This window comes from Eublepharis macularius, chromosome 1, assembly GCF_028583425.1.
Source record: "Eublepharis macularius isolate TG4126 chromosome 1, MPM_Emac_v1.0, whole genome shotgun sequence".
NCBI lineage: Eukaryota > Metazoa > Chordata > Lepidosauria > Squamata > Eublepharidae > Eublepharis > Eublepharis macularius.
The window spans coordinates 19,369,052-19,382,202 of NC_072790.1; the positions used below are offsets into that span (position 1 = coordinate 19,369,052).

Genomic DNA, 13,151 nt, shown 5'->3' on the forward strand with positions numbered 1-13,151 from the left:
ATCTCTCTGAAACAGAGATCACTTTTCTACTGGTCTTTACGAACAGGCAACAAGAAAACATGTAAAGTTCTTTAACTTGGGTAGTGTTTTTCTGCTTGGACTAGAAACCTGTTGTTAAATTTTTGATGGTACATTTTTGGAATTTTCTGGTACTACAACAACATAAGTTGGCCAATAGACCAATTTAAATGACAAAATAACTTACAATTTATAAAATGCAAGTGACAACATCTAGGACACATCCTTAGGTGTAAAAATAAGATGTAGAATTAACAGTTTTAGTTAATTCTAAAACTGATCTCTATAAGAATATTTTTTTTGCTTCCTTGCTAGCTATGAAAAGGACAGGATTTTAATTATACTGCACAAATGACTTTCAAAAATACAGCAAGAGAAATTATATTTCCTCTTCATGTGTGGCAGTTGTACATGCCAAAACTTGCGCTCTGAAATAATGTAAGTCTCCCTTCACACAAAGAAATTTCAAGCAGGTATAAAAAAGTTTTAAATTAGTGATGTTGGCCGGTGTAAAATCCAGAAAAAGAAACAAAATCCGTGTGATAACCTCTCACTGAGAGCAAACCAAATGACATGAAACATTGTACAAGCTTTCAACTTCTTCAGAACTCTTATCAAACAGATGTTACAAATGAAGGCGGGAAAACAATCAAACGTTCAGGTCCAGATTTTAAAGGCTGGCATCATAGACCCTTAAGATCTGAACTTGGAAAATCTGCTTTTTCCCTCCACTTTCCTTCCACGGGATGAAGGATTCTGAAGAATCTGAAAGCTTGCACAATTTGGGCTGGCCTCAGTAAAAGGTATTACATGGATTTGGTTTCTTCATCCAGTAGGTATGCCATCAAGCTATTTAAAAATTCAACATGGGAGACAGCCTCTTCATTTTTACATCACTAATGTGAAGTAGACAGCTGGCTTATTTCTGAATTATGATTATGATTATTACTTAGTATGAATAAAAATGTGTTCCAAACACAACCCACAACCATAATCCCTTTATATATTGTCGAAGGCTTTCACGGCCAGAGAATGATGGTTGTGGGTTTTCCGGGCTGTACTGCCGTGGTCTTGGCATTGTAGTTCCTGACGTTTCGCCAGCAGCTGTGACTGGCATCTTCAGAGGTGTAGCACCGAAAGACAGGGATCTCTCAGTGTCAGGAACTACAATGCCAAGACCACGGCAATACAGCCCGGAAAACCCACAACAACCATCATAATCCCTTTGTTGCTACATAATGATATCAATTTCTACGTATTGATATCAACGTATCAACTTCTCTGTTGATAAGTTAATATCTATCTAGATCATCATTTTTACTTGGCTATGTTGTCCCAATTTAGAGATTGTATTTTCGACCCAATGCAGATGTGTATCAAGACTGGTAATATAAACTTGTTAAATGTGAGGATACATTATTTCTTGAAATCTGAAACAGCACAAACAGGTATTTTCTTTAAAAGAAGCACCTAGCCTTCTCTTCTCTTTTCTCCCTTTAATTCAGATGTTTTCTACAAACTCTGTTCCAGGGAACCTGGGGTCCTCAGAAAACTTAACAAGTTTCCACAATGGGAAAACCAGTAATCCCCCAAAGACTGCTTGCCTATCAGAACTAATCGTCTTCTCCAAAGTATCTTTGCAAGGGAATATCAGGTATGTCCAAAGGTAACAGGTGTGGCCAGTGCTCCATGAGAACTGAATTGTCACCCTAAAACATGCCCCACAAGTAGCAGGAGATCATATGCAAAGGTTCTTCACAGAGAAGGAAAATATTCCCCGAGGGTAGAAAGTTCGAATACCATGTGCTTTAATTTAGATTGATATTGTTATAGTCCACTTATAATGTGTTGATGCTTGAAGAAGACTGGGTCATTACCCAACAGAGTCCATTTCCCTTTGTTACAATACAATAAGATTAATCTAATAACAGGATCCAGTGATACCTTGGAGACCAACAAGATTTTCAAAAGTATAAGCTTTTGACAGTCAAAGCTTCCTTCTACATATACATGAAGAATACTGTATCTCAAGAAGGGAACTTTGGCTCTCAAAAGCTTATACTATTGAAAAATCTTTTTGGCCACTAAGGTGCCACTGGACTCAAATGCTGCTGTTGTACTGCAGACCAATACGGCTAACTACTTGAAACAAATCTAATAACTTGCTTTCCAACCAGCATGGACAGGTTATGAAACATGTTGTCCTGTCACCACCTGCTATGCAAAGTGCTTTGGATAAAGTAATGCAAGACAACATAGTAACATTCAACAATGGCTGAAACCTAACAGCTCTGCTATATTAATGGGGTGTAGTATGATGTTTCCCCCCAAACTGTAGGCTACAACTAATATACAAAAAGTCTTTGAAAGATAAGATACAATGGCAAAAGGCCAACATGGTAATTCAGGAAAGAATATTCTCACTCCTCAGAGTCATCATACATGTAAAAGCTAGCTATTAAGTTTTAACTCTTTAGACTAAGCAAAAAAATGTCTGAGGAGCTGTACAGGTGAAGGGATGGAAGCAGACCCAGTTCTCCATTGTTCCCATTAAATACAAAGGGCAAAACTGTTGCAGGAAAGGCAAAATCAGGTAGGAGGGCTGTACTGTAAGGAAGTGATCTAAGAGATGCATCAGTAAAGAGACAGGGAGCCGAACTAAACGTGACGAGTTACTAGAGTCCTATGCGTGTCTGCTTAGCTCAAGGTTTAATGGGAAGTGTAGGTCCTTGCAGCTTTAAGTTTAAGGTTTACAGAGGGGCAGGGAGGGAAGTGCAGGCGTAGGGCTCTTGACGGGTGCCCCCCTTCCCCTCCGCTGGGTGTATAGAGGAGTTTCGGGGGCCCTCTCTTCCCCCCTTTCCCTGCAGACAGGTCGTCTGGCTGCTGCTAGCTGCTAGCGGGGCTTCGGGTGGGACTGGGCAAAGAGGCCAGAAGACAGGGCGCCCAGAGTGTCGCTGCATCTTCCTCTCCCTCGCTTGCCTGGCCCCCACCCAAAGTCATGCAGCCCAGAGCTGCATAGCCCAGCGTCCCTCTGCGGGGGCCGGGTGAGCAGGGGGTGGGGGAGATGAAGTGACACGCGGCTTTGGGCAGGGACCGGGCAAGCAGAGGAGGGAAGATGCAGTGACGTTCTGGGTGCCTTTCCCCGCTCACCTGGAGCATCGCTGCATTCCCCCCCCCACTTGCCTGGCCCCTGCACAGCAATGCCGGGCTATGCAGCTCTGGGCTGTGTGGCTTCAGGCAAGGGCCGAGCAAGCGGGGGCGGGGGAGGAAGTGCAGCAACGCTCCGGGTGAGCGGGGGGGAAAGGTGCCTTGAGTGTTGCTGCATCTTCCGCTCACTCACCTGGCTCCTGCCCAAAGCCGAACAGCCCGCAGCTGCATAGCCTGGCGTCGCTGTGTGTGGCCTGGGCAAGTGGTGGGGGAAAGATGTATCGATGCTCCAGGCAAGCAGGGGGAAAGGAAGAGTGCCGCCAAGCTATGCAGCTCCAGGCTGTGCGGCTTCAGGTGGGGGCCGGGCGAGTGGGGGGAGAGATGCAGTGACACTCTGGGTGCCTTTCCCATGCTCTCCTGGAGTATTGCTGCATCTCCCCCCACCCACCTGGCCCTCGCAGAGCTATGCAGCCCTGGGCCGTGTGGCTTCGGGCGGGGGCCAGGCGAGGGAGGGGGAAGATGCAGCGATGCTCCGGGTGCCCTGTCTGTCTGGTCCTGCCCAAAGCCGCTAGCAACAGCCAGGTGCCCTGTCTGCTGTGTGGGGAAGGGGTGAAGAGATGGGCCCTGAATCCCCCCCACACCCAGCGGAGGGGAAGGGGGGCACCCGTCAAGAGCCCCACGCCCTTCCTGCCGCTCTCTAAACCTTAAACTTAAAGCTGCAAGGGCCTACACTTCCCATCAAAACTTGAGCTAAGCAGACACGTGTAGAACTCTAGTAACTCATCACGTTTAGTTCGGCTCAGGGACCATAGACTTTATTGCTATCTGCTGACACATACTATCTGTTGGTTTAAGTATGATCCTACTAGGTAGTTCTACGTTGCTTAATATGTCACTTACAATCGCTAATGCTCTGTTTCAGCATTTCTTCAACTTTGTGTATTAGATTTCTACTGGTTTTAAATCTTTGCAAATTCAAATTTATATTATTGAAATATCCTTGAAATTGACTGTACTAACTCACACTGTGTAATCCACCTTGAGTCTCAGTGAGAAAGATGGACTATAAATGACATAAACAAACAAACAAACAAACAAACCCTGCCTCAAGAAACAAACCTTATCAAGGGACCTTATCAAGGCTACAAATTCCCCTGAGCAGCCATCTTTATTCCCATATAAGTGAATGGTTGCTACACACTCCTATGAAAAGGGCTTTTTTTCAGCAGGAACACGGTGGAATGGAGTTCTGGAACCTCTTGAAAATGGTCACATGGCCGGTGGCCCCTCCCCCTGATCTCCAGACAGAGGGGAGTTTAGATTGCCCTCCACACGTGGCGCATGGCACGGAGGGCAATCTAAACTCCCCTCTCTCTGGAGATCAGGGGGCGGGGCCACCAGCCATGTGACCATTTTCTCCGAGGGCAACCCATTGAGTTCCACCACCTCTTTTCCCAGAAAAAAAGCCCTGCCTATGAAGCTCTCTCCACACAACTGACCCCTCCTACACACATAAGGGCAGATCTTTTCTTTAGCACAGTATAAGCTGCAGATGTTAGTTACACTTGCAATATCAAGAAGTGTCAATTTTCAACAAGAATGAAATTATCCTGAATAAGCAGCTAGATATGCTGGGCTTTACTTTCACTACAAACGCGTGCCAGTTTAAAAGTGTTTTAACTGTCTATAAACTTATCCCGGAGAATTCTAGGAACTGTAGTTCTTTCAGGCAGTTGAAGAAAGTCAAACAAGATGTTCAGCAACTTCACTAAAATACCAGAGTTCTTTGCCAGGAGACACTCTTTTGAACCATCTTCATCATGTAATGCAAATTTAAACTTGGTTTAATTCTGTACTGCCTGAATGTACAAGGAGGGGCAGTTGAAAACTGTGGCAGCATCAGTCCTTTTGTAACTGCAGAAAAGATGAAAAGAAGAGCATCACGCCGAACCGTAGTTAGTTAGTCATGACTTTCAAAACACTGAACAACGACAGGAAGGTTTACATGTATGTGGAGCATTTAGAGATGCAAGAGAAGCCTATCAGGAATTGAAATAATAAATGGATGTCACAAGCACTTTAAAAAGTCACAAGCACAAAGAGATTAACATTAGAACTTGGCTACACCATGCTGGTATGAAGGCAGTATCTGACTACCAGCTACAGTTGCCAACTCCACATTGGAAAATTCCTGGAGACTTGGGAGTGGTGCCTTGGGAGGGCAGAGTCTGGGGAAAGGAGGGAGCTCAGCAAGGACATGAAGCCACTTCAAAGCAATCATTTTCTCCAGGGCAACTGATCTCCATAGTCTGGAGACGTGTTGTAATTCCAGGAGATCTCCAGGCCCCACCTGGAGGTTGGCAATCCTACTACCAGCTCAAAAACCTCTGGTCTTTCTGGGGATGGGTTGAGTGGCAAGGCATACATCTTATTTAAGCAAACTCAGCAGAGCTCTGTATGATCGCTAATTTCTCCCCATGAAAAGGTATGAGAGAGGTACTCAAGAACTTGACAGTTGTACCAAATTCAGAATTAATTTTGGGGAAGGAGATAACAACAAACAGATCAAACCAAGCCAAGCTACAATAAAGCAATAATAATAAAACAATAAAAATACATTTCAAATGGTAAAGTAAATTGGAGCAGCTATCACCATAGCACACAAGGAAGAATTACTATTCCTCATTATAATCCTGCAATTTAACATAGAAATAACACCCATTCTGTTTGCCTTCTAAAATAACAAATATTTTATAGCAATATGTTTAAAAGTTCTTGGGCAAGAAGACAAGCCCTATACTGCGAGAGAGTTGTTGGAGACTGCAAGGAAGGGGTGTGCAGTTTGGTTTGGAATCTGGATTAAAATATCAAATTTTGGCTGATTTGGTAAAGCACAGGTATTCCAAATCAAAGATCAGGTATCCCGAATTTTTACCGAATTAAAAAAAAGAAGAAGGTAAAATGCAACCATTGTTTTCTATGGGAAAATCACTTTGGGAGCTATATGGTAAGCTAGAGGGGTCATTTTTCACCCAAACTTCACCAAATTTGGTGGGAACTGCTTACTATTCTATAAAGAACCCCTTGGTTTCATTAAGATTGGACCCCAGGGGCCAATTTTATGGATCCTCAAAGAAGGTTCCCCCACCCATTCTCCATCATTCCCTATGAGGAAAAATATCTGGGGGCTATCTGGGGGCAGCATATTTTATGCAAATTCCACCAAATTTTCTAGGGACCTACTCCTGACTGTCATCTAAAGATCACCCCTCCCACATGTTTCAGGAAGATTGGATCCCGGGGGCCAATTCTATGAGCCACTGAACAAAGTGCCCCCAGCCACTCCATTGTTTCCTATGGGGAAAATGTTAAAGCTGACTCCCATTGCAGAAACACACTGGGGCAAGGCTGCCATGGCTAAGGCACACTCCCAAGCCCAACAGAACCAAACGGAAGCAGAGGAATGAAATCCCCTTAGAACCAATGTGAAGGAAGTGGGACCAGCACCACATCAGAGAATCACATCCATTCCACCCAAACTAAACTGAAGCAAATAACACTGTTGCCACTTAGCCCAGCAGAGCTATTGTCATTCACAGCAACCAGGCACTGAATGCAGCCAGTGGGGAAACACCACAGGACAGAACCAAGCAGTACCTATCCATAAGCTCAAGGCATTCCCTTGTGAAATTTGGTTGAAGAATGACCTCTCCAGTCAACTAGATATCTCCCAGAGTGATTTTCCCATAGAAAACAATGGCCGAATTTTTCAGAAAAATCTGAACCAAATTAGAGAATCAATTCGGAATTCAGGGAATTCTGATTTTTTTCTCAGGTTTGATAAAAAAATATTACGATTTACCAAGTTTTGGGGGGAGATGCACACCCCTACTGCAAGGAGCTGGTACTACAGAGTGCAACTGGACATTACTATTCTGTATCAGTGGTATAGTTACATGCAGCACTGAACATAATAGTGGTGCATTGTCATGTCATTTAACAGAGTGCTGCGTTCAGATAAAATGCATGACCACTCTAACGTTAGCCAAGTTTACTTTGGGGCTCTTAAAATCTACTCCGTTTACTCCAAAAATAATGCAAATTCAGATTAAATATCATTTGCTGTCTTTTTTAAAAGCGTAGTCTTTTTTAAAAGTGTAAGAACTCAATAAACTGAGGACCAATCTAATATGTAAGAAGCCATGCTCAAATACTAGTCATGCAATCTGAACAGAATTCAAAACACTGGTATCTTTTGAAACTAGATTTGTAGCAAGATCATGTCCAACTGCATGGACAAGAAATGCTTTCTCAGAGGTAAAAATGTTTAAAAGCTACTAACTGCAAAACGAGAATGAGTAAGGAAATTAAACAGGGCCAGCAATGACACCTATGTAAATAACTGGTAAAGTAAAGCCAGACAGGATAGGGGCACAAGGCAATTTACACTAGCAAATATAAACAAACGTTTTACTGAAAGGCTTTGAAATAATTGTTTGGCCACACGGCAGTCATTAGCAAAGTGAGAGCTGCAGTACAGTGCAAATGGTTGGAATTGCAAAATTACAGCACACGATGTGACACAACAGGCAACCTCTGCTTTGGAAGGATTGCATAAAAATTTAATTAGCTTTCATCTCCAGAGATTACAGTCCCCTCCAGGTCACCACTGAGGTTACTGGTGGCGCAATAGGCAACGGCAGCTGCCTCCCCATTGGACCCAGGTTTGCTTAGCTATGCTTTCCAGCTCCATTGGAATAATTCGTTCTGATGATAAAAGGAGGGTCACTGTGAGAAACAGTATTGGGTGCAACACTGTAACGTGACTGATAACTTTGCCTTTCATCTGACTAATATTTTAAATCAGTTGGCATTCAAAGAGCGATGCCTTTCAACAGACTTTCGATCTTCCTTCAGCCTCAGTCAGTAGGAAATAATAATCAGCTCTTGCTAGGAGGAGATGAATGCTCAGCACTTGTAGGACAGGGAGAATCACCCATAAATAATCCCCCTTCTGCCATCTCCATACCTTAACTGTGTTCTGATGTCATGGACAGCGACAGTAGTTCACTACTCACATTAAAAAATATATGATTGGGGACACAAGTTGTAAACAATTTCTTCTCTTAACAAGGGCCATGATGGCCAGTGGTTCCTTACATCACTCAGTTGCTTCGAGCGGCCCGTGGTGGTTGCACTGGAGAGGTGCCTATTCCCTGCCTTCAGAGCCGCATCTCTCCTCGCTTGTTCAAGCAGAACTCTTGCCCGTTCTTTTAGTTCTTCCTGTCTTGATAACATTCGTTGCTTAAATAACAAACAAAAATACCAGAATTAATGTCAAAGAATCCCAAGAGAATCATCTATACAATAGTAGAGTAACTTTCACTATCCCATTCATATACTACATACTAGAGTGCTAATAATGGGGCAGGAATGCTTCAAAGCAGGACTGTTGCAGTGGATCATGGGAAAGGCAGGCTTTACAGATAAAATGATACATCAACCCATAACTAATCTTTCTCTCTGTCTTACACACACGCGCGCACACACACACATTTGTGACTTCAGGAGCGGTATGGGTCCTATTCTCTAAAATGTTGACCATGAAACCTAGGGAGGAAAAAGCATCCTTTTATGTAATTTTCCTCCATCAAAGACCTTGCTGGTATAGCACTGCCTTGGATCAATCTTTTAACAACATTTTATTTAAAAGAATTTCATCTAAAGGATGGAGCAGAATGACAACACCCTAATGCAAGGATCCCCAGCGTGGTGCCTGTGGGTGCCTGGGTGCCTACCAACATTTTTTCTGGAACTGGCCAAGTATTTTTAGAAAGGGGTGGGGTCAGGTGGGTATTTTGTCCAGCAAGGCTTCTGATTGGCCACTAGAGATTTAATTGGCTATGCAGCTTTTAAAAAATGTGTTGGCAGCTGCTGCCTCCTCAGCCCAAGGATCTTCACTGTGTGACTGAAGGTAAGTCACAGCAGCTTTTTTCCCGTCTGGCTTTGCCTCCTACGGCAGCTATTTTGTAGCTGGCTCCACCTTCTCTTGCAGCTGTTTTATGGCAGCAATTTTGTGGCTGTGCCTACCATGTTGTGCAACATTTCAAAGATGCCTGCAGGCTCAAAAAGGTTGGGGACCCCTGCCCTAATGGGACAATGTATGTAACTGTGTAAGAAAACTCTACCGCCTCCATATTCTGCAAAAAATGCCTCCTATCTTCCTCCTATGGGGAGGAGGGGATGGGTGCAGGAGGCACAGAGCGAAAGGCAAGGCAAATCAGCCTGCTGCATAGAAAGGAACTGTAATGCCTGAGGACTCAGTTCACATTTACCTATAAGTAGTGCAGGAGCTGTATCCTCACAGTGCCTGCCATGCAACTCTAATAAGCATTTGAATACAAGAACAAAGTAGGCAGGCTCAGTTGTGAGATTCTTTCCCACCTGACTGGGCCAAAGGATCTAGTTAAAGTAAAAATGCTGAATCCACTTGCATATTTTTGTTTTAAATGGGGACATTTACTCTCTTCTAATTGGCGCAATCACACTGAACACAGGATCCACTGGGAAAGCCAGTATCAGTGACTTCAACATAACACTCACTGGTCCAGGATGAAAATATAAATTGTGCAGTTCTTGCAAGTGACATATGCAGCATCTTTTCCAGCAGCTCATTACTACACCTCTTTTCATATAACTTATCCATGGAGACTAAACATACATGGGTGGTGGTAGTATCGCAGTAACAAACTCTGTTTTCCATGCATCATTTACTCAAAGGTGTGCCAAGATTCTATATGTGTAGGTGCTCTTCCACATACTCAGGGATCCTCAAAAAGAAGGATTTCTGATCACTGGGAGAGCACCTAACATGCTTACAAAGCATGTGTGTGTGTATAGGACCCTTATCCACCTTCAAGTGAATGTAGATACACGGAGTGAGAGAGCTTTCGGTGCAATGCTGCCTTCTTTCCTACCCACCTTCAGTCTTCGCAGATACGCTGTGTAAATACGGCTTGTAATTTATAATTGAGCCTGGTAACTGATGGGCAGCTAATGAAGTGACTGCAGAATGGGAGTAATATGCATGCTCTGTCTAGCTCTTGATAATAACCAAGCCTCAGTATTCTGTATCAAGTGGAGTCTCCAAGATGACCTACGGAGAGTGCATTATAGTAGTCAAGCCTCAGTGTTACCCTGCCATGGATCCAAATGGCCAGATTAGTTGTGTCAAGGCAGAGGGTCATCTTTCAGGCTAGAATGAGTTTGTGGAGGGTATTTTTTACAACTGCATTAACTTGCTTCTTTAGCAGCACTGCTGGATCCAGTATAACCCCAGGCTCTTAAGTGAGTCTGCAAGGGTCAGCTGAACCCCATCAAAAGTGGCGAGCATAAAGTCTTTCAATAACTCTGCCTTCCTAACCAGCATCACTTCTGTCCTGTCTGGGTTCAGTTTCAATTTGTTCCCTTTCCGCCAACTGACCACAGCTGTCAGGCAGCAACTTATGATCTCTAGTGCATCACCAGGGGATTTGAACAGAGAGATACAGAGTTCGCTGTCATCTGCATAATGATGATATCCAATTCCATAGCTACAAATAATTTCTCCTAAAGGATGTACTTAAAGGTTAAATAACACGGGGGATAAGATTGCTCTCTGTGGAACCCCCCCAAAATAATTCCTACCCTGAAGTTAGCTGCTCTCCAACAGCAACCATTTGAGTCTGTTCCATGAGAAATTATTTCAACCAGTCCAAAGCACATCTCCTGATTCCGACTTCTGCCTCCAAATGTATGATCTACTGTGTCAAAGGTTGCAGATAGATCCAGGAGAAGTAACAAAGAAGCATGGCCTTTGTCTACATTCAGATGGAGGTCATTTATTAAAGCCACCAGAACTGTCTCTGTCCTATAGCCCCACCTAAATAAGACTGAAAAGCATCCACAGCTAAAGAATTATCCAAGAAGACCTGCTCCTGCTCTCTCAATCACTTTGCCTAGAAAGGGCAGATTAGAGACTTGGGTGATAAATTGGCCAAATCACTTTTGCCTAGGGGTGGTTTTTTAAGTAGCAGGCGGATAATTGCTTCTTTGAGTGGCTAATGGAAGGCACCTTGAGTTAGTGACTGATTTATGATAGACATAAAGGGCTCATTTATGTGGTCTTTACGTGATTTTAGCAGTCAAGATGGGCAAGGATCCAGAGCACAAGTGGTGGCCTTCGCAGATGCCAGGATCCTGTCAATATCCATCACTGTCACTGGATTAAAATGGTTCATAAGCAGACCAGATGGTGTATTAAGCATTTCTTCATTTTTGCCTAAATCACAGTATTGCAATCAGAACTTATAATTTGTGCTATTTTGTCAGCAAAAAACTCTGCAAAGCTGTCACAGCTAATTGTTCTTGATACAGTAAAGGTTCAGATTTAGGAGTCAGAAGGTGTTGAGATACCTTAAATATCTGGAATGGTCATGAACCAGCTAATACAATAGATGCACAGAAATATAGGTTCTTTATCACCACCATTACATGGGCTATAGCATTACTATGGGCTATAGCATGTTCTATCTGATTTAATGCCAGTTTTCTATTGATGTCTTTATAGATATCTTCCAGCCCTCTTCAGGTCACCCAGCTCCATGGTAAACCATGGAGTTGGCTTTCATTCCAAGGGTCAGAGAGGTCGACAAGGAGCAATGTTACCAATAGCTTTGAAGGGCTTCTTGTTCCAATCTCCAACTATAGCTTCAACAGAGAACGTTAGGAATTCTAATATTCGCCACAGCGTTTTGGATTAGATCTAGTAAAAAACTTCTGGGGACTGGGTAGGGTTGCCAGCCCCCTCCCCTGGTGAGCCTGGGTATCATTCTGCTGCTATTGCAAAAACAGACAGTTGGGGTAATGGCGTTATGTTATTGCCAGGAACAACGGAAAATGTCATTGGTCATCTCTATGGTCTCAGACAATTCCTAGAGATTCCTGACATTGCTTCCAGATTTTCCCAGAATTGATGTCACAGTGTTGTTGACAACTGCCCTACCATGTCCCTGCCTCCCAGTCTCCTGCTGGTTACCATGTCTGGCAACTCTGGGTCTGGGGGGAGGGGGATGATTTTTGCTGATTCTCCTCTCATACCATTACTGGGGTGGGGGAATCTTCTGTTACTCAGAAGCAGCATTCAGAGGGATGTGTGTGCTGGGGCTGGACTGGAGAGGCAAGGAAATCACACACTGCTGATGGAAAGCCCTTCTGTCAATGGAAATTTTCTATCGACTCCAACCTCAAAATCCCAAACTGTGGTTTAATTCTGTTTTGGGATTCCAGTTTATGGGCAAGAGAACAAATGGTAGATCTGTTGGGAACATGGGGATATTTAAATCTATTCTGTGTGAGAGGGGAGAGGGAGGAGGGGGCATATGCGCTCATATGCAACACTGAGCACTTCCAAGGCCTGATCCCACAATGTCAAGTCATGGCTTGTTTTACATTTGAATACAGGATTCAAATATCCCAATGACATAGTATAGTAACACATGAAGAGACATGAAGGCCAGGAAAAAAAATGGAAAATATCAGGGGGGAAAGTCTTAGGACTTGGGGAGCACTGGGGGGAAAAAACTTGCATGAAACATTTTCTGGTTTTGAATGAGTAAAATGCTTTTCAGGACAAAGTTTTTCCACTCAAAATGTATAGCATCAAAAAGTCTGAGTAACTGGTAAAATGGGAAATGTTGAGAAACACTGAAAGAAACTATGATTTTTTTTTCTTTTGGGAACAAGTGAAAGGAAAGACTGGTTTTACTCAAAATGTGTAGTATGAAAATTGTTATGTAAGACAATCCACAACATTAGATAATTCCTATGCATGCTGCAAGATTATTTTTGTTAAAACATAAATAACTTTGCCAACAATTAATATGCCATAACATGTTTAATGATATACATTATTAAAGAGTTCAATGTTTACAATGTTATAAAGTTTA

The 13,151-nt window shown here is 43.2% G+C and overlaps 1 protein-coding gene across 2 annotated transcripts in view; it reads right to left on the reverse strand.

Moving 5' to 3' along the window:
- EHBP1 (EH domain binding protein 1) overlaps positions 1–13,151 on the reverse strand; it is a 411,820-nt gene that overhangs the window by 97,055 nt on the left and 301,614 nt on the right. For both annotated transcript variants that reach the window (XM_054974434.1, XM_054974440.1), the window contains one exon: positions 8,326–8,469. In XM_054974434.1, the coding sequence (XP_054830409.1) occupies positions 8,326–8,469 (144 nt within the window). The remainder of the gene's footprint in view (positions 1–8,325; positions 8,470–13,151) is intronic.